The sequence below is a fragment of the Desmodus rotundus genome, chromosome 9 (genome assembly GCF_022682495.2).
Source record: "Desmodus rotundus isolate HL8 chromosome 9, HLdesRot8A.1, whole genome shotgun sequence".
In the NCBI taxonomy this organism is placed as follows: domain Eukaryota; kingdom Metazoa; phylum Chordata; class Mammalia; order Chiroptera; family Phyllostomidae; genus Desmodus; species Desmodus rotundus.
Genome location: NC_071395.1, coordinates 89318204 through 89341171, shown reverse-complemented (window position 1 = coordinate 89341171; position 22968 = coordinate 89318204). Strand labels below are relative to the sequence as shown.

The 22968-nt window shown below is 34.0% G+C and overlaps 1 protein-coding gene across 1 annotated transcript in view; it reads right to left on the bottom strand.

The window, feature by feature from the left end:
* Window positions 1-22968, bottom strand: part of SMURF2 (SMAD specific E3 ubiquitin protein ligase 2) — a 105770-nt gene that overhangs the window by 25953 nt on the left and 56849 nt on the right. Inside the window, exons 3-8 of the mRNA XM_053910727.2 lie at window positions 18568-18676; window positions 11763-11896; window positions 9840-9905; window positions 6280-6364; window positions 4349-4432; window positions 1937-2139 (exon numbers count right to left, since the gene is read on the bottom strand). Coding sequence (XP_053766702.1) covers window positions 1937-2139; window positions 4349-4432; window positions 6280-6364; window positions 9840-9905; window positions 11763-11896; window positions 18568-18676 — 681 coding nt within the window. The remainder of the gene's footprint in view (window positions 1-1936; window positions 2140-4348; window positions 4433-6279; window positions 6365-9839; window positions 9906-11762; window positions 11897-18567; window positions 18677-22968) is intronic.

Below are 22968 nucleotides of genomic sequence, written 5' to 3'. Positions count from 1 at the left end.
CAGAAAAGAGGCCAGCCAAGTAGTAAGATTCTGAAATGCTTGCAGAAACTTTCAAAGAGTTTGCTGGACAGTAATGTGGTTTTTTTTTTTTTTATTATGCCTAATTTTATACCAAAACTTGTGGGGGTGTATTCTCAACATTACATTTGCACTTAAACAGAAGTAAAAAAGATGGAATGCAGGGGAGACACTCTATAGTCAAAAACAGGCAAAGATGGAAAAATAATCAAGTTAGACAGAGGAGGACTAAAGCGCAGTGTGCATATCAGGGAGAAAAAAAGTCAAAGGTGACATTAACTCAAAGCCCTAGGGAAGAAAGGAGAAGCCAGGGCAAAGACAAGGAAATATGTGAAAGGGTCCCTTCATTGGTGGCTTTAAGTCTTTATTTACTCATGTTTTTAAGCAACAGACTTTTCCTTAAACAATATCTAATGAAAAATTCCAACATACAAAATGATAACACTATTGCTAATATTAGTATAAATTTAATTTGTTTATAAGCCTACAACTAAGTCAATGAATTTAAACCTTTTAAAATTATAAACATAAAAATGTTTAGAACTGATTATAGATAAGGCTGCAATAATTTTAGCCTTGGTACCCACTTTACTCTTGTTTTGGTTGGATTAAAAAATGTTTAATCCATGCCATACAAATATTATAAAAGTATAACCACCCCGACTCCAAACAGCTTGCCTTATAATCTCAACTAAAGAAAAATGGCTGGAAATACTTTATTCTGGGCTGAATATTAATAATAGCAGCTAAAATTTATTGAAGTGCTTTTTATGCCAGACACTGTGCCAGACACTTCACATAAAATTATCGCTATTTCTTTGCAACAAACCTGCATGGTTGGCACTATTATTTTCCCTATTTTATAGAACATAAAACTGAGACTCAAAGAGGTTAAATAATGTGCCCACTATCACATAACTAATATGTGGCAAAGCTAGGGTATAAACCCAGATCTGCCCATTTCCCAAGCCCAAGCTATACTGTAAGTTCACCCATGCAGCACAGCACAATTAATGGACAAATTGTTTGTTTTTTTTTTAATTAAGAGTTAAAATACATTTTAAAATGAAGTTAAAATCATGTATTTGCAGAGCAGTTTAAAAAATATTGTATGGTAACAATGAAAGTTAGATGGGGCGATTCCCAGTATTGGTCATTAGGTGTCACCAGCAGCCCAGGATAGTTTGTATGAGCAGGCTGTTGAGACGAGGATGTAACTGGTTAGTTAGCATTTAGAGAGGAAGGAGAGGAGAACGAGTTCATACTATCTACAAGAGTTCACAAGTTGTGATTAATTTAGAAAGTTCTGTATTCACCTAGAAGATTCATATCATCTTCCACATGAAATTGTACAATTCAGGAAATTATATAAGATTATTATAATTTTATACAAACAGAAATGACTAAATAATTTAAAACAATAACCCAATTACTCAAATAACCCAAAATTAAAGACAATACATTTATAATATATAAATACTATCAGTAATATGCTTTTGAAATTATTTCTAAATATGTACATCTAGAAAATTACATTTCAGGCCTGACTTCAGATTACCATTATCAATAACAATACCACCTTACCTTTATACAAGGGCCTATTTACAAAGAAGTCTCATATTGTTTCATACGCTCCTCATAATACTTTTGTGATAGAGAGAGGTATCATTCATCTTATTTCATTATAAAAGAGCAAAAAGGCTGAGGTTAAATGACTAGCCCAAGGTCAAACTGTTGGTCAGGTAGTCTTCACCACTTCAAAGACTTTTCAAAGTTGGGAGGTTTTACATTTACTTTTATTTTCATGCAGAACTCCTAAACCCAGATTAATAATTTCTTTAAATGTTGATTTTCCGGCTTTCTTAGCAAGCTGAAATCAGTAAACCACACTTTATTTTTTCTCTGCTAGTTGTCATACCATAGCCTTCTGGTAGGTCTGGAGGAGTATGTAAGTGTGTCCTGCTCATGTAATTTCTATGTCGTTGTGACCTGACTCTCCTCTCGGCCAGTCTGGGATCTGATGACTGTCCACATGTTGCACCGTTTGTTCCACTAATTGGAGTGTTCTCATCAACAAAGCAGCTAAGAGGTCTGCCAGGACTAGAATATTCAGATGCCGGTCTATGGAAAGTAACAGGGAAAAAAAGTTACTCAATTCAGTAGAGTTCTCTAGATAATGCATGTACTGCAATAACAATTATTTGTAAGAAAATGGAATGATTAATACAAATATAATGATTTCAAAAACTCTGAATAAAAGCCTGAATCTTCCATGTACCAATGAAACTCAAGGGATAAGCAGAATGTCAATTATGTCTTTCAATCATTTCATGTTGATCTTAATTACATTTTACACTAAATCCACATATATTTATAGATGTGAGTACTAGCTCACAAAGCACTTAGTTTGAGCTACAGCCTCCCTCTCATACCTGAATCCCACCATTCTCCCACGCTGCTTCTCCCTGTTCCTTGAACTTGCAAAGGTCATCTACTTTAGGTTCTTCCTTCCACCCAAAATGCTTTTTTCTCCCATTCTTTTAGGCCAAGCTCCTTTTTTTTTGGTTGGGGGGGGGGGGTCATTCAAATCACAGCTTTAGCTTAAATGTGGCCTCTAAGAGTCACCCAGGCATTTGATAGTGCATCACCCTAATTCCTCAGCACAGCAGTTATTTCCAGCATTTTCTTATTTGAATCCTTGTCTTTGTCTACCAGCACTAGAATACTTACTGAGAGACGAGAGTGCCTAGTTTGTTCCCCACCACACATATCCCCCACACCCAGAATAGTGCTTGGCGCATATAAATATAAGAGTAGTTCAATAAATACTAAGAGGTTAATCAAGAGTTAATTGTTAAACTAACATCTGCAACAAAATCGGCTTTACACATGTGGAAATTAAAGTCTATTTTACCAGTTAAATCAGTTAGGAGGAAATGGATTTCACTAAAACACTGACAAGTACACATTCATTTACACTCATACAATAAAAATGGGTTATCTGGCTTCAATAAAAACCTTGGCAGTTTAATACTAGAAATTTAATTCTCAAAGAAGCATTTTTAAAAATGGCAACATGAGCTAAGCTTTTATCCAAAAATCACAGCACAGAAAACTTTGTGATTCAGTGAGTTAAGCAATTACCCCTTAGTAAATAAAAATATGTATAGCTAATGAGAAGCATTTGATGTTCTATGTCTGGTGCCAGCCAGTCCTGCTCTGGAAGAAAAGGGGGTGGGGGTGGGGGCAAAACAAACACTGAGTACAGGTGGCAAATAAACTTTGTTCTTACTTTTTTTCTTTTTATTGAACTTTATTTGTCTGTTTTTTTAGTCCTCATCTGAGGGCATTTTTTTCATTGTTTTTAGAGAGAGGGGAAGGGAGAGAGAAAAATATCGATGTGGGACAGAAGCATTGATTGGCTGCCTCCCATACACGCCCAGATTGAGGACCGTGTAACCTAAGCATGTGCCTTGACCAGGAATTGAACCCTCAACATTTCAGTTACAGGATGACACTCCAACCAACTGAGTCACGCTGGCCAGGGCAAACTTTGTTCTTACTGATAAGAAAATAAAAATGATAAAAAATTTATCCACTTATCCTATTCATTTTTAGTCACTTATAAAGCACTTCCTTGGAGTTTCCAAAAAAATCTTGCATTCCTATGTCTTTATACATTAAGCTCCATGAAGGTCTTTCCATCTTGTTCAATGCTACCACCCAAATGCTGAGCACAGTGCTGCCCTGAACACTTTTCATCACCTTTCCCTTACCTAGCTAAATCCTGGCATTTTTCAGGATGTAATGCTGAAATTCCACTCCTTCAGAATTTTCCTCTTCAAGTTCCACTATCCCCTTGTCCCTCTACTCTAAGTCAGGTGCCCCTCCACACGGTCTCAGAGCATTTGGTTCTTATCCTGATTACAGACCTTACTTGAAGAAATAAATATAATCATCCCCCTACATGACTGAACAAATGTAGATCCTGTATATATATTTTGTTATAACCAATCAATAAAGGACTCGAAAAATTCAAAAATTAAGAGAGTCCCAGAAATAAGATGACTTCTCAATTTATTCATTTAACTCATTTAATAAATAGTTACTGAGTACCATCACAGGCCCAGCAGCTATAACAGGATAGCCTGCTAAACAATCCTTACTGAAAATTACTTTCTAAAAATAATGGCACTTGCTAAAGGACCTACTGATCTAGAGCAATATAAACCAAGACAGAAAATCCAGTAAAGCTGGTAGTTAAACAGAAAGGGACGACTTCAGAAGCGTGAATAGCATAGACCATGGGAAGATATTTGTATGTTCTTACCGTGTTGGGCGTTCCCATTGCGTAGTTCTTGTTATGTGGTTTAGATACTGGATTCTTCCAGAGGCAGTTCTCCTTTCTTCCCAGCTTAAATAAAAATGTTAAGAGATTAGATATTAATTACTAGGAATTTGAATACTAAATATTTTTAGTGTAATAACCAAGCCAAGAAGAGATTTGTGAGTATGAATCAAAAATGACAAAATGAAAGATCAATACACAGAATGTAAGAAGAATTTTTTCTTCAAAAAAATAAGAACTTATCTTTTTTTAAATGTACAATATATCTTCTGGAATTTGAAGCTTCTAAAATATTCACATTGAGGTATGAGTAGTATTTTCCACCAACCAAACTCTGAGAATTTTTCAATAATGTCAATAATGCTCAATTAAATTACACTAATTTCTGGAGAATTTAGTGGGGGGGGGATACTAAAAATAAAAATCACACAATTAAAAAAAATTAAATTTAACTAGGAAAGTATATAAAAGCTTCTTAAAGCATTTAGCCTACTCAATTTTTTTATACAGCAACAAAGCTACTTTTTCCTCAATTTCTTATTAATTTACGTAACAACGAAAGTCTAATGACTGTAGAAATGTGGTAATGTCAATATTTCCACTAAAGCACCGACAGATGTTTGGGGGCCTTAAAAATATAAAAATAAAGAGATGTTAAGAGGTTCTTTTCCCCTGTGATTACAATTATAGTACAATAATGTAAAGCAAGTTTAGAATGCTTGAGACATTGTTGTATGTTGTAATCTCTCAATATTGATTAGTTATTTCACCTTAAACTCCCCCTTCAAAAGTACCATAATCTACCTCACATCCATAAAAGTTAACAGATATATCAAGAAGCTAAAGTAATCTATAAACAAACTTAAATGATAGTGGTTTTTAACAGTTCTAACAAAATGAGCAAATACCATAGGTTGGATATAAAATTTCATGTCAAAAATAAAGTCAAAATTCAACCAATTATACACTTTAAATGGATATAATTTATAGTATATGTAAACTATACCTCATTGAAGTTAATTAAAAGTACTTTGAAATTAAAAGATAAAATCAGAACAGTGTCAGAACTAGTATTAACAAAGATAGAGAAAGTGACCAAGAGCTTTGGAATTAAAGCTTAAATTTATATTCCAGCTCTGCCATTTATCATGCAGCCTTTGGCAAGTTATTCAATGTCTTGAGTTCTAGTTTTTTAATCTGTGAAATGAATGAGGGTAACAATGGTAGTAGCAATAGTAATAATAGTAGTTAATTATTTATTAAGCACTAACTATATGCAAGACATTGTGCTAAGTGCTTCACATCCTCACAGTAATTTATGGCATATGTACTATTATCATCATCTTCTTTTATAAATATAAACCAAAGCTTACAGAAGTTAAATAAATTGATCATATTCATGAAGCTAGTTAAGCAGAAGATTAAGAATTGGATACCAGATGACCTAATTCCAGAATCATATGCAATGAGTATTAAATGATATAAATGTATTAAAGTACTTATAACAATATCTGATACATGTATGCTCAATAAATGTTACTATATTGTAATTACTATTACACAGATTCTCTATCCTACCCTTCTAATAGAGAAATGTCTCAGATTCAGCACTCACATGCCTTGTTTTGAATAATTAAACAAAAGGTTTTTCTTTTGGATGTATAGTATTTACAGGAGAGTTCTATTAGTCAAGAAATTTGATTTGTCTCCTAGTCAAAACTCCTAAGAACTAAGTTTAACATCTATTAATGGCTTGTTTTATAAATTTATGACAAAATACTAATTTTCCAAGTAGAAGGAAAACCTAGATTCTGGAATTAATCAGGAAATTTTTAAAGTATATAAAAATACCAACTTATTTCTCATTATTATAAGGATATTATCTACATATTTCTCTAATGACTGTAGCTTACCCATCTGGTAAATCATTATCAAACAAACGACTGCAGTCCACAACTTGTCCTCCTGTGCCTATCCGGTCTCTGGACTGAAGACTTACTATTAAACAACAAAAACATTACTAGGAGTCATAGAACAAGAAAGAATTATTATAATTAAATAAATACATAAATATATATACTTATATATATAAATATATCTCTATATATATTATATATATTTAAAAGTCATCTGGCTTAGCTTATTTTAATACTTCAGAATAAACTCTTTAGTTTCTACTAAATTCTGTAATTTCTTTTTCCATGAGATTTTTTTTCCTTTAGTAATGATATTAGAATTTTAAGGTTTCATACCTTAAAATGTTCATGGAGAAGAGTCTAGTTACTTTTTTCCATCATACTGGGCAATGCAAGGTTACTACTGCACTTAAGAGGCAGAACACATAAAAGGTATATTCATGTACAAAGGAATGTGAAAAGATCACATTAATCTCAGTTTAATTCTTAACCCATCTTTAAAAAAAAACAACAACAACACTAGATTCTGGCAATAGGGCAAGACCTGAATACCATGAGTTAAAACAGTACATCATCAGCCAGTGTAGTATAAAACTACTATTATAAACTTGGCAGCAAGAGATATAAACTCTAAATCAGGCTATACCATCTAGTTTAGCACTGTGACTTTGAACACTTAACTTTCTTGAGGTTGAGATAATCCCAATCTAAATAATGAGGAAGCTTGGCTAAATAAGATGCCTGAAGTCCTTGCTGCTCTATTACTCTTTTATTCTATTTTTGGCAACTCTCCCAGAAGATAGAAGAGGTACAAAAAAACTGACTACAGCCCAACTTCAAGAATACTACATAAAGGCATGATATCCTAAAACCATTCCAGGAAGTGATTCAAAATTCTGAAATTTTCCAGCTCTGTAAAAATTCTGAAAAATCAGAAAGTTTAACACATTGTTCTGTTTATTATATAACACACCTGCTCAGTGAAAGTAAATAAAACATTAGTGTTAAAATTGTACTAGAAAACTATATTAATTAGTTTTTATCAGAAAGGCTAAGTGAAAGGCTAAATGCTTACTGCAATACAATCACAGCAGAAACAATGTATTTTCTTACTAGCTTTGTTTAGAATACTGAGGATCAAAGCTAAAGGATTTCATGAGCCTCAGTGTACATCTCCAGAATGCTGTATTACAAGATACCTAAGCAATTTTTAGATGGGATTCTGTTTTTAAATAGCCTAATTCTAGCAATATATGAAATGGTCAAAGAAAACCTGTATTTAGCAGAGCACTGCTCATAATATTAAAACATTAGAAACAACCTAAATGCCCAACAATGCCAACAAGGGACTGGTTAAATTAATTATTTGCCTATGAGAGACTACCAAACAAAATTTTAAATGCTATAGAAATGCAGCCATGGACAAAAAAAAAAAAAAAAAAAAAAAAGATGTTTAATAGATTGAAACAGGTTATGGACAAATGTGCATGGTATGCTCTCATTTTAAAAAAACTAAGAGAAAAGGTGCACATGAAAGTGATAAAAGCAGCACATTATGGGTGCACCTTAGGTTCTCTATGTTTATTTTATTTTAAAAAATTTTAAAAAAGAAACCTCACAAGTTGGAAAGAAATGACTAACAATTATAAATGGAAGGAAAAGGGTTTGTAACCCTTGAATCAATCATCTCAATTTGAGAGATTTTTTATTTTCTTTTGTTGTTGTTGAATTTATTCGGGTGACCCTGGTTAACAAAATTACAGAGGTTTCAGGTGCATAATTCTACAACATGTCATCTGGGACATTTTTCTAAGGTAACAATTCAAAAAAGTGATAAGCTAAGTGTACAAAATATTTTGCAAGTTTTAATGTTATAATAGCAAAAACTGACAGTCCAGTGATTAAGTTCTGATCTATTAATATAATTCATCCTTTAAAAATCAGATTATAAACATGAATAATGGTTACAATAAATGAAAGCAAAATAAAAATTTTAAATTCACTGCAGTTAAAACCATAAAGAAGTATATATACATATATAAGTATATGAAAATATTGGAAGGGGATATATATTTTTTATAGTTAGTGTTCTGGTGTATGTTTCTCCATTTCCCAAAAAGCTGTTAGAGAACTAGAACTAATTCTGTTCTTAAATGACAGAATTGTAGGATCTTAAAGCACAATGTTTGAGTCCAGCCTACCTCTATTATGAACACAAATTTACACAAGAGCTTTAAATTTAAAAAAATATACAATACACACATTTTGAAGTAAAACATTCTTTTTTATATAGTATACTCCAATAGGTATATGTCTAACCACTGACAAAGGGAAGTCTGCTATTTTTATAAATGCAAATTTATACCTACTACGACTATTCTGTTACTACTAAACATTAGTTGGTAAACATTACCTAACAGACCAAATCAAATAAAGTAGGAAAAGTCTTATAAGCCAGGGTTTATTTTTAAGTTTCTTACTCCCTTCTCAACCTAAGAATGACAGGAATTATCAATAATGCTGCAGAATAATTACTTCCCTGTCAGAACTGCAATAGGGCTTTTGTTATGTTGCTACTCTGGCAACTCCCTACCTATGAACCCAATCCATTGCCTTGTAAAATGAAGTCCTTCAAGTACCTGTGGGAACTGAAACCTATTTGGTGGGATCATAATACAATCACCTTATTCTAAATTCTGCTCTATAATGAAATGGTATGATTCCAATTGCTTTTTTCTTCTTTAGGAAGCCTTAAAGGAGCCCACCTCTGCTATGTATCTTGATCAAATATCAATTCATCAATTCTTAAGATAAGTCTCAGGATATTTTACAGAATGCCCCTTCTCTGGGTTAATTCAAGATAGTCTATTAGTAAGTGCCTTGACTAAGATAATAATTTCTCCCTTTTTCCAATTAGTGCCCTTTCTTTCTTTCTTTCTTTTTTTCTTTCTTTCTTTTTTTTTTTTTTTTTACCATTCCTCATTCTGTTTTCTTTTCAATTAGCACAATTATTTTAAAACTGTAAGGCATTAAACAAAGCATTCAATATTTACTCAAAAACCAGTTTGAGAATTATTTTCAGAAAACTTTAATACTATCTATAAAGTCTCAGTGCTCCACTTTATTTATCTACCGTATTTTCCTGTATACAATGTGCACTTTTTTGCCCACATTTTTGTGGAAAAAATAAGGATGCACACTATACATGGGTATAATGATTACATACCATGAGTATAATAATCCCGTGTATAATGCAAACAAACTGTGGTTGCACATTATACATGGCAAAATACAGTACTTTAAAAGAATTCGTTCCTAAAGGATCAATAGTTCTTCTTCACAACATTAGAAGCCTTCATTTTCAAACTTTATAGTTTGAGTTTGTTTAAATTAAGTTAGCCTCAATCCCATATCCACGGTTTGAAACATTTTACATGACTCATTTAATTCATGCCAACACAATGAAATGACAGTTGTACCTTGATTTAAAAGGTATTTAGAGTTTAGGTCAGCTTGAATGAAACCAAAATTCATGTAACTTCAAGTTCCACACTTACCTACTATCTGTCCTCTAACTGTATCATTATCATTTGGCCCAAGTTTGCAGAGATCCAACCTCTGATCTATTTCAAATCAACAACAATAACAAAAGGCAATTAAAAAAGAAGCTGGTATCAGAGACTAACTTCTATTGAGTAATAGTAAATTGCCACAATCCATTGGAAATCAAGCCTATCATTTAAAGAATTAATCATGATTTAATGATGAAACAAACGTTTTGAGTCAGTTCTGCTACTAACTCATTTAGGGGCAACTCATTCTCTCATGCCTCATCTGTAAAATAGATACAACACTGGCCTGGCCAGTTACAGTAGGGAACAATGTCACCCTTAGCATATTGGTTTTACTTTGATTATAGTACTTATGCCTGAATTCTTTTATAGCTATATGCCAACAATCTACTTAAATAAATCATGAATAGATAAAAGAGACCGTATCACAGTCTTTGTAAAATTCTCCACCCCAACTGTATCAGGTGCTCAATAAATGTTTGATAAGTTAAATATTACTACACATCAAAAGGTCAAATAAATTAATGCAATCAAACATTCGTAGCAGAAAAAAATATCCATACCCCCCAACTATAGCACCTGGCCAAAAATACAGACACGTTTCCCTTTGCAAAATAAACAGACACTACTACCCAGCTACACAGTAGACTTGGACAGGCAATTCCTCTTCTATTCAGTCCTTTCAATGTGTCCTGCTCCCTTTGCCAGGAGGCCTTTGCCCTTGCTTCAAAGAGGTCAGAATCCAAGCCTTTTTAACCTTTATATCATCAGGATTTTGAACAGTACTTAAAGATTCAATACATGTTGGCCAAACTAAACCAGAGATAAGGTTACACACGTGACCTATAAGTTTTTAGTCTTCCTGCTGGGCTGGGTAAGAAAACAGTTTGTTTTCATATGCTAGACCTATTCCAACCCCAATGTCTTCTATCTCCTGTTGGTTACTCTGTCAATCCAGAAACATAAATTCTTAGTTGCCTTTAAATTCCCTTAAGAAATTCTAGCTCAGTTTTTTCCCTTTTTCTTTTTAACAGGTCAGTATTATATATCTGGGCTGTAGTATAGTAACACTACATTAAGAGGGATCATCTTAATGTATCTGACATTCCAAGCTAAATTTACTATATTTTTTATTTATTAATTTCATTAACTAGATTTTATGTGAATTTTTGCTTAGTATAATCATCTGGGCTAAAATCCCATGACAATAGCTAAGAGTATTTTTTATATTATGTTGAAAAAGAATTCTGTAGAGACAACAAAAAAATTCTATTCAAAAAGATGTTTCCATCTATGTCCCAATGGAAACACCCCCAAAAAGATGCTATGTCACCTGATTACACGAATTATATATATGCTACGTCAACTTGTCAATCCAATATGGAAATCACTTCTAATGTCTTGATCTTGGTCTAATTTTCTAAATGCCCAGCATGGTGAAACATAAGCTATACAGCTGTCTTACACTCAAAATAATGTTTGCCTTTCTGTAACTTTTAATTTTTCCAGTTTTATATATTTTTATTCACTAATAATTACCCATTAACTGCCACCTTAAACACTCTAATCACCTAAATAAAACTCACTTTATCTCACAAATCCACCAAAACCAGAGAAAGATACTAAAAAATTAAAAAATAATAATAAAGGCATATATACTTGGTACTTTTCTTTTTATTATTCTGGAAATTAATCATTTCTTAACCCTTACATATTCAGTAGTAACTAAGCATCATCTCCAATTCAGTTCTAGGATTCACATGTTTAAAATGTTTCATTGTCTTTTTTTAAGTCCAAAATATAAATTTAGACCAGGAATTTTTAACCAGTGTTTCAAACATACACAGAAGTTAAGTTTTTAGACAATTGTATGTATGTAACATTTAAAGAGTACTAGTATCTACTCACAACCAGTGTCTTTAAGGCGGTTAATGGCATTGGAAAGAAGACGAACACAACCAAGAAATCCAGCACCTTGTTTTTTATGAATCTTCTTGTGATTCCATACACTGATCGTAACTGAATCAGACTTTCCGATATACCTAAAAAACCCAAAATGACTTCATGAGTAACTTGACAATTACCAGTAGTTAGTGTAAAATTTTTCTTTTGTTTTTGTAGTTGAGTCACAAATGTTTCAGAGTATGGCAAGGTAATGCAAACCATGTTTTGAGTTCAATCAATCCACAAGATCAAATTTAAATTTTTAAAATAATCTTAAAAGTAAAATCTAAAAGGAATTTTTAATAAATCCTTTATCACATCTCCATTCTAAGGCTGAGTAACAAGTTTTGTTAGTGAAAAAACTATTTTAGTAGCTGGTGTCAAATAACACTATGGGAGTTTATGGTTATTTCTTTCCAAGAACAAAAACCTCACAAGAACTTTTATTACAGTCACATTTTAAATACATTTCAATAATATGACCTACCACCTCAGAGAGTACTCAGTTCATTTTCGAGGGGCATTGTCAAGGCTGACAGACCAAAAATCTGACATACCTGTTATGTTTTAAAATGCTGTAGAACAAAAGCTGACTGTAACGCTTTTCCCCTGCTTCTTTCCTGTATGCAGGCCTTGAGCGAGCAGGACTCTTGCAGATTTCACTTCACTGCCTGCAGACAAGCAGAGCAGGGAAAAGCGTTACTATACTTGTCTGTGCATATACCTGCAAGTATGTAAAAGCTCTCTCTACCACAGCCAATTGTTAACATGGTGTCATCCCATGCAAAAATATAACAACATAATTCTATCAGTAGAACCCTAACTAGATTTCAATGACTCTAAGAGGTCAAATTTTTGGTCCAGCAACCTTGACCTTAATGCGTCATTCAATAAAGCAGCAAATTCAGGAAAATTCACCTAATATATTAAAAAGCCTAAACCTTTACATGAGGAACATGAAAGCCACATTTGTGCCCCTGGATCCAGCTGTATTTAAAGCAAGCCCACCACAACGGACTTTTAATTATACAAGCTAGTATATTACCTTTTATTAAATTATGCCAATTTAAATTTCATTTGTTGCTTTCAAACGAAAAATATGAACTAAAATATCAATCAGTATATATGTACCAATTTTCAAATAGACCTAACATGGCAAGTATCTACCACATGACATGTCAAAATTCTAGAACCAGAATCACGTATTAAATAGCTAAATACCCCAAATCAAACATTTTTTAAAAATCACATTAAATTGGTTTCCCAGCTGGGAAGCTTGACTTACAGGTAGGCTAAAATATTGGCTCCCTCAGGTCTTAGAGCAGCCTGCCACGGCTTAAGTACCCTGTTGGGAGGCTATGTGTCAAGGCCCACAGAGACCTTGAAACCATACACTGCAAACAAAAGCTTCTGTCAGCCTGTATCTGTAAGTGACTGTTTAACAGTGTCTCACCTCCCTGCCCAATAGACTTTACATATAAAATACACTTCTACTGTATTAAGCCAATGAAAAGTTGGTGTTGTCTATTATATCAGTTAGCCTGCTCTAACCAATACAGGGGACAAATCATAAAGGGCATCTTTCTCAGCAATGGTATGAACTCTGGCTCTTACTCCAAGTAACAAAGGAAGCTGATGGAGAAAGCTGATGGGGATTTGGAGCAGAGGAGTACAACAAGATTTGAAATATGTTTTAACCAGATCACTCTAGCTGCTGTGTTGAGAAAGACTACAGTAGCAAGGTTAGAAAAGCAAGGGGCCTAAGGCAGGGGTCAACAAACCACAGCCTATTTGCCAAGATACAGTATGATTTCATTTTGCAGGTGGGGGATTAAAAAAATTTTAGCTTTTAAGGCAATATTAAAAAATATTTAGGCCCTGGCTGGTGTGGCTCAGCGGGCTGAGCACCAGCCAGTGAGCCAAAAGGTCATTGGCTTGATTCCCCGTCAGGGCACATGCCTGGATTGTAGGCCAGGTCTCCAGTTGAGGGGGTGTGAAAGGAAGCCTATCAATGTTTCTCTCGCATGTCGATGTTTCTCCCCCTCTCTATCTCCCTCCCTTCTTCTCTCTCTAAAAAATAGTATCTTTTAAGTAAAAAAATAATAAAATAAAAATATTTAGGATATCTACATCACTCCATTTACATTACCACTTCTTAACAGAAAGTCATCATTTTCTATTTGCTGGATTCCTCTGTAGTATTGGACACAGAATCCTTTGCTATTCTTGCCTCCCTCTAGGTCTTCTTCACAATATAGGCAAAGTGTTCATTCTTGGATATCACTCTGATTATAGCATTTCCCTACTGAAAACACCTTCACGGCTCCCACTGCTTTTAGGAGAGTATTCAAAGTTATGAATAAGCTTAAAAAGACCTTCATGAGCTGGTTTCTGCTTGCCTCTCTTTGCTTGTCTTTTATACTTCCCCTTGCCTTATGTGAACTCACCAATGCTGCCTCTCTAAGTTGTTTTCAGAGTCATGTTCTCTTTCACCTTTGGGTCTTCACACACAATGCTTTTGCCTAGAGCCTTCTCACCTTTTCTATTTTCAAGTTAACTCTTACTTAAGGTCTAAGTCTAAATGCCACTTTTCTAGGAAGCTCCCAACTCCTCAATCGATGTGAAGAAGTTCTACGTATTTCCACAGCACCCTATACTTCCCCAAATTGTTATCACACTGTTTATAGTTTCCTAATTACTTGTATTTCTCCCCGCTTGGCTGTAAACTTGGAAGACTATGTCTTGTTCACTGTTGTAGCTGGGTTTCTGGCTGAATTTAAATCTGATTGAAGCTAGAAAGAAATGGCTTAAAACAATCTGATTAAGAACTCTAAAGCTCGGTCAAGCTACATAGATAGTAGCTCATATAGCTATGCTTTCAAAGCCCCTAAAGGTCAAACCAACTAATAAAAATTTTCTGATCTAAAATAATGTATTTATTAAAAGTACATGCCAGATACTAGTCTGAGCACTTTACATGCATTATCTCACTTAATCTTCGTATCAGTCCTCTAAAGGCATTACTGTCATTATTATTATTATAGAAATTGATGCATAAGGAGTTAGATAATAAGCTGATAATCACACAATAAGTGGTAGAAGTGGGAAGCTAGGCAGTCTCACTTCTCTCTTTTGCCTACCCTTTTGTTCCTGTTTATTTGCTTATTAAGTTAACTTGGAGTTACTGAGCCACAGTACTGAGGAGCATAGAGAAAAGTATAATTCTTAGCTGTCTCTAGCTATCATTGAGTTGAAGTGGAGACATGATATTTGTTCCCATGTGATTTAGAAGGCTAAATTTAAATAACTGACCAGAGCCAAAGCTCGGCTGGGTAAGGTAGTTTTAGAGCTAATGGTCTAAAAATAAGTAGGTAAGATGTCAGGCATAGAGGTTTTTTGTGGGTTTTTTTTATTTTACTGAGTTTTTAGAGAGAAAAATGGGTGAGGATGCAAAGAGAGAGAGGGAGAGAAGATTCTTGTACGTGCCCTGTCCAGGGATCAAACCCGCAACCTTGGTGTATCCAAATGACACTTTTAACCAACCCAGTCAGGGCCTTGATGGAAGATCTTAGGCTAGTTTTTGTAGGTGAAATCAAGTGGAACATTTTGAAGAAAAGTTGAGGTTGACTAAGAATGAAACACAATGACTGTGAAGCTTAAAAGACTAAGGACTTGGAAAGTCAAGATATCAGGACAATGAACATGTGATAACTGAATTAGCAACCTGGAAAAAACTGAAACCTAAGCCTGCAGGAAGAAACAGACAAAAAATAAGACTACTGCTGCCACCAAAACTCTGAAATATTGCCAAACTATAAGCCCAAGATACTCTGATGGTGATGGTGGAGCTGAAACAGAAGGATTGGTGAAAGTGTTTAAAAGTAATGGAAAGATCTACCAAGTAAGTACCTTCCTTCAACCAGTTCATCCTCAGCCCTAGCAGACCAAAAGTTTATCCTCTGAAAAGTTCTCTACTCCAGGACACTATGCATGGCTGATGGAAGAGGTGGAATTCCATAATAAAAAGAGGGGTATTAAGAAGAGGGTTAATAAAGTGAATGAAGAGTCCTCCTAGCAATCTAAACACTGTTCAGCTCCAAAAACACCTGCATCCAAGATTACAGCCCCAGGCAGAAGATGGGAGAATTAAATTATGTGCAATAAAAATGTCCTAGTTACACCTGCTTGCCCTAGGGAATTGACCTGCTCTACCCATGGGCAGAGTTTCCAATCAACATTTAAGTGCCTCCCTAAAAAGACAGAAAACCAAACCAAACAGGGAAAAAAGGAAACTCTGAGAAAAGAAAGTCAATACATGTAACAGAAGAAAACTACAATATTCACCTTTCTCTCATCAGGTATTGCATCCAAGAAATAAGAAGTAGTTATGAAAAAGGGATAGTCACAAAGCAAATGATCTTTGAAGTTAAAAATGTGAGAGCAGAAATTACAATAATTAGGAATGCTGGAAAACAAAGCTGAGAAACAGTACAACTATTTTATCGTAGTTTTCAATTTTTTACTAAAACAAACATTTTTTTAAACAGATATAACATGTGGGAGAAAAAAAGATAGGACCACTAAATGACGACCAATTCACAAGGGATAATATCCAAATAACAGGAGTTCCAGAGAAGGAAAATGAAGAGGAAATCATCTACTGATAATAGAAAACACTTCCCATAGAGTTCTTACTCAGGTTAAAAGGTCCCATTATATTTGCCCTGGCCAGCTATCTCAGTTGGTTAGAGAGTTGTCCAACATGCCACGGTTGCAGGTATGATCTCCAGTTAGGGCACATACAAGAAACCACCAGTGAAAGCATAAAATAAGTGGAATAACAGCAAAAAAAGGTCCCATTATCTAGCACTATGTATCAGATCCGTCATACCAAATCTGTCATCAAAAAATTTAATGTCAGGCATAAAATAAAGAGAATACCCTGAAATCTTCTGGTGGAAAACAATAATCATGAAGGAGCAAAATCAAGATGGCATCAGCAATGCTTTAAAATGATAGCCACTAGCGACATGGGGCTGTAGAGTACTAGTAATGTGGCTAGTCCAAATTGAGGCACTCCGTAAGTAATATATCTCAGTAATTATTTTATTATTGACTGCATGTTGAAATAAAAACATTTTAGATACATTGAATTAAATAAAATATATTATAAAGCTTAACTTCATCTGTTTCTTTTTATTCTTTTTAATGTGGCTAGTAGAAAATTTAAAATTAAAGATGAACTGCCATTTGTGGCTCACGTTGTATTTCTATTCAGCACTGTCCTAGAAAACAATGGAGTAATGTATTCAAAATTTGGAGGAAAAGTGATGTCTTACCTAGAAATCTATTCTCAAATTATAAATCAAGAAAACAAAATGTATTTTCAGACAAGATCTCAAAGTAATTTTCTGTCTTTGTCTTTGAACTCTTTCTCAAGATAACAATCAAAGATAGACTTCACCAAACAAGGAAGTAAACAAACAAAAACAAAACAAAACAGGAAGTTACTGGAACTAGGAGACAAAGGAAATTCCCAACATAACAATAAAGGCAAGTTCCAGGACAAATGTGCAGCAGGTCTTAGAGAACCACCAGACCAGACTGGAGCAAACAAATTGAGGCTCCAGAAGAGATATCTCCAAGAAAAAAACAAAGCCAATGGCATTTTTGAAAATATGCAGAAGAGATATTCAGTCCTGTAAGGAGAGGTTGTGAATTAATTAATGACACAGATAGAAAAGTAAACAAATAAATAATAGCTATTAATTTCAGGAAAACAAAAGTTGTCAAGAAAGGAAATGTAATCAGCATATCATGTGACTTGGTGATGAATGTCTACATGATAATAATATAAACAAAAAACTGATTTAACCAAAAAGGTTCAAATGACTATATAGGAGGGCTGGGATAAAGGATGGGGAACATGGGTGCTCTGGAAGCGAGGATGAGAGATATCAGTTGTAAAAGCTAGGTCATTTTCTATGATAGGAAATTTTAAAATAACACCTAAAACTAAATAATTGTATATTTTATTTATATATTGAGATGCTATAAAAAAAAAAAAAAGCATGATATCTAGAAACAGAAGAAAATACCAGGCCCTGGCCAGGTAGCTCAGTTGGTTAGAGCGCTGTCCCATTTGCCAAGGTTCAATTTGATCTCTGCTTGGGGCACATACAAGTATCAACTAAGGAATACTTAAACAAGTGGAACAACAAATCAATGTTTTGAGAGAGAGAGAAAACCAGAATACACAGCCAAAGTTATTGAAAGCAGTTACCTTAAGAAAGGGAATCTGGGATAAAAAAGGAGCAGAGAACTGCATTTTCCCATTAAAAGCCTTACAGTATCATTTGCCTTTTTAAAAAGGTACATATACTACTATGATTAAAGTAAAATTTAAAGGAAAGAAACTATCCATATAAAAGCAAAAAGATGCCTATGAGTGCACCCCAACTGTGATTTCTGGTTTTATATGTATAACTAGACCAAAGTGATGAATACATTTAATTAATAACAGTAGGAGGAGGGAATTGCTCTATACTGTCTATACATTTTGTTCTTCATAGGGTCATTACAAAGGGTACCTCATCTTCCAAAACCAGCTATAAATTAACCAAAGTACTTCCCAGTAGGTTTGTATCCCTCTGTGAAGACCGAATTATACCATGGATCAAATTCAGATCTTTTTCAGTAATTCCTTTCAAAGACTATAACAAATAATACTGATTGTATGTTTCATTTCAGATAAATCATTTAAACCTACAAGTCATAATGCTGATTCCACTTTGGATCAAGTGTATTCTTCACAGTATCTGTAGAATGGCATTGCCCAGATCCATCAACCACCACCTTAGCAAATGGGTCCGGAAGTCCTGTGAAAAGGGGGAAGATTTTTTTTTTTTAATTAAAAAATATTTGACATGGAAGCTAGAAAAATAATTAAATAAAGATTATTATTTGCTACCAAGATTATTTCATTTTTTAAAATTTTATTGATTCTAGCAAGAGGGGAAGGGAGGGAGAAAGACATCAATGTGAGAGAGAAAATTGGTTGCCCACAACCTATGACCTTCTGGTTTGCAGGATGACACCCAACCAACTGAGCCACACCGACCAGGGCTATTTCATTCTTTTTTAAAGTTCAGCATGTAGCTATAAGAGTGGTCCATTTAAAAACTAAGGTTAAAGTTAATTCTACATTAAATAACAAAAACCACATTTTTTATTATTCCAATCTCAAAACATTCTCAGCTTTAAACTATCAAGGTCTAGAGGTTACCTCAAATGTGGAAGTGTTTACAGGGTTTTACCTTTGACCCCAGAAAGGAAAATGCTTAAAACATTCCTGGTTCTCTTAGAACTTTCCCAAGGTCTCCCTTAGTAGCTTATTTAAAGAAAGAACTTACTGAAGGTTTTCACACAGGAACATGGGCTACAGAGAAATTAAATTAACCAAAAATTTTACGGAAAAATTACCATGAGTGTGAGAAATTGAAACAAAAATCTAATACTCTGCCATAAAAAGAGCTTAATACCTAATTTGGGAAATAAGAACGCCACACATATATACAAAACAAACACAAAAAACTGAGAATAAACAAATGTCTGTACTGATTTATAATACTATGAATGCTTTATGTACATGTATAGTATATCTCTTACTCCTCACAATGACCCTATGGGTAAATAATACTATTATCTCTATTTTATTTGTAAGGAAACAGAGGCACAAAGGGTCCAAGGTCAGAGTAGTAAGTGGCAGAGCCAGGCAGAGGTGTCCAACCTTTCGGCACCTCTGGGCCACAATGGAAGAAGAGTTGTTGTCTTGGGCTACACATTAAATACACAACCACTAACGAAAACTATGAGCAAAAAAAAGGTTTTAAGTAAATTTAGGATTTGTGTTGGGCTGCATTCATAGTCATCCCAGGCCACAGGTTGGATCCCCTAAAATTTAATTCTAAACCCAAGCACACACAGTTTGGTTTTTTATTTCATGCTTTTAATTACTATATTATTCAGTTTGTACAAGAGCTCAGAAAAGGAGAACAGTTTGAGTTTAAACATTAAAGAAAGGCATTTTTTTTTTCTTTTTGAGGAGATGAGACTCATTTGGGCTTTAAAGAATGAGTAGGAAAACTAAGGAGAGTTTGACAATGTTTGAAGGGCGTAGAGGAGTCTAACCAAAAGGTTTGCGCTAAGGTGTGAAAGTAAATACAGTCAGGGAGATAAGACTGATCCAGGAGAAGCATAAAGTCAGAAAATACAGGCTTGGAGTGACTGAGGTATTGTAGACAGCAGGGAACCATTATTCTCGAGCATGGTTGTAAATACATTTTCATATTTTTCTATTAGTGGTATTCAGAATGGACTGAGAGAAGGAAAGATTAGAGGTACAGAGGCCATCTATGAAACTGTTGTAAATGTCATACAGTAGCATGAAGAGCAGTAGGATGAATAGATCCTAAACTAGGGAAGTCACGCGGAAAGGAAAAGAAAATAACAAAGAAAGCTACTCTGAAAAATCTAATATAAATTTATAAGAAACTAATGCCAAAATGACACTACACTTTTCAAACCAAACAGCAATGAAAATAGTGGCTCTTTTGACAAAAAAAAAAAAAGGAAGAAGTTGGAACAAAATCAACATTAAAAGAAAATGACAATTTTGATGTAGAACACACTAGGACAGTATAGATCTATGGACAGCTGAAAATACTACAACAAAATGTCAGTAAGTATTGCTAACTGGAGAAACTTTGCACTTTGATATCTACGCTAATTTTTTAAGTCAAGATACTAATATGCCAACATTCAAGGCCAGCCAGAAATCACCTAGCCAATTCCAGTTCTATGATTTGGTGATCAGCAACTTCAAAAAATAAAAGAAGACCAAAATTTAAGAATGTTAAGTATTTAAGAAGAAACTTGCTAAGTTAGGATATCAATCTATTTAACTTATTCTTCTTAAAGTTTAACGCTGTTCATATTATCTCCACATTATCTAACAATTTGTAAATGTGCCTAGTGGAAGGATACTTTTTCCTCTACCCTTAATAACATTAAGTATTTTCTCCTGGGAGAAATCTACTCTACCTTGTTCTTTTGATTCTACAATATAAGCAAATAAACATGTAAGTGTATGATTGTAAGCAAAAACAAGCCAACAAAAAATCACATGCTAGATTTCCCTTTGGATGTTGTTTAAAGAATTAAGGACTAAGAAAAACAAGTTTTTCCACACAAAAACAGTAGGTATGGCTTCCAAATCCTTAATTAAGTATGAATGTCTGACTCCCATCCTCCTATGTCTCTCTTCTGTTCAATTATACATACAACAAGCTCTATACCCTACCCAAAAAATACCTATTTCAATTTACCTGATTACATTATTCTACAAAAATTTAAATTGACAGCCAAGTTACTCTAATGTGGTCAAAAGCTATCAAGTTTTCTGAAGTGAGTGAGACCTCTAGTGGTAAATAAAAAGTGGCTAAAGTATTTTCTATGTTTTTTTCAAATGTCTCAATTTTTCCCATCACTTCTGAGTCATATAAAATAGCTAAAGCTCAAGAATTTTCTCACTACACAAACACAACTTAATGAGCTAAAAATAATAACGAAATTAAAAATTCAACTTAAAAGGAAGTTATTTACTAGGGAAAAGAAGGCTTTGTTTTTGATTGGGGGAAAGAAAAAAACATTCAACCAACCAACGTGGTTCTGAATGACTTCAATGGTCCCTATACAACACCTTAGCACAGTATGTTATTTTACATACGTATCTTTTATTTAAATGTTGCTTTTATAAAAGAAAATAATTTTATATTAATGACAACATTCTTTTAAAAACATACTTAATGGCCCTGGCCAGCATGGCTCAGTTGGTTGGAGCATCCCTGTAAACTGAAAGGTCCTGGGTTCAACTCATGGTTAGATAGAGCACATGGCTAGGTTGCGGGTTTGGTTCCCAGTCGGGGCGCATACGAAATGCTCTCTCTCCTTCCCTTCCCCTCTCTCTAAAATTAACAAGCATGTAAAAACATAAAAAATGGCCCTGGCCAGGTGGCTTGGTTGGTTGGAGCATTGTACTGTACAGCAAAAGGGTCGCAGGTTAGATCCCCAGTCAGGACACATACCTAGGCTGTGGGTTCGATCCCCAGTCAGTGCACATAAACCGATCCATGTTTCTCTTTCTCTCTCTCTCAAATAAGTAAATATATCCCCAGTTGAGGATTTATAAAAATAAATAAATAAAAACAAAACATACATAATGGATAAATGAACATATAAAGTTAACTGTAAAATCTAATGTGGGTATTAACTGTACAATTCCTTACATGTTCTTATATGTTTGAAACTTTTGCTGCTAAAATTTTGGGGAAAGAAGGATCTATTTTTAAAATCCAATAAGCTTGTAAACAGTTCAATAGTAGTATCTCAAATTACCCAAGTTACTTGACAAAAGACCACACATGGCAGTGCATTTTTTCTATAGTTAAAAAATATATATATATCTATTTCATTACCTTGTAGTCTTGCTTCATGTTAAATTTTACTTTTCTCATTCAACAAGATTTACACTGAATTACAAGCAAAAACATAACTATATTTCAGTATCAATGATAATTACATCTTGATCAATAAACACACGTTTTCACTCAAACTTAATTAAGAGATTTAGGAACTATTATTTACTTCTTTCTCTGAAATTAATGTGAACAATCTTCAACTTGTAAAAGATGGAAAAAAATGTAAATCTACCAGAGCAGGGAAAACCTTCACTCTTGTGAAGCGGGGGATATTCCATGCTGGCTGAGTCCCATCTGAAGGCCTCAGGATTGGCTTTCCTGTTTCCCTTTCCAGGGCAAGTGTTTCCCCCACTCTGGGTTTTAAAGATATTTACACAGTTTCCCTTAATTTTTTTTATCCCTAAAGCAAGCTCACAACTCTTAAGAATTTGTATCAATTCTTACAGCTTACACCAATAAAAAAGGGAAAGTTTCCTCTTTTTTGGGGGGGGGGTGCAACTTAAGGAGAGATAAAGATCAGGTAAGTGATAATCACCTCTTAGAGGTTTACAAGGAATTAAAGTAAGATCCCTCTAGGTTTCCTAGGAAAACTGAGACAAGGCTATCTGGATATTTTATTAGAGAAGCTGTGT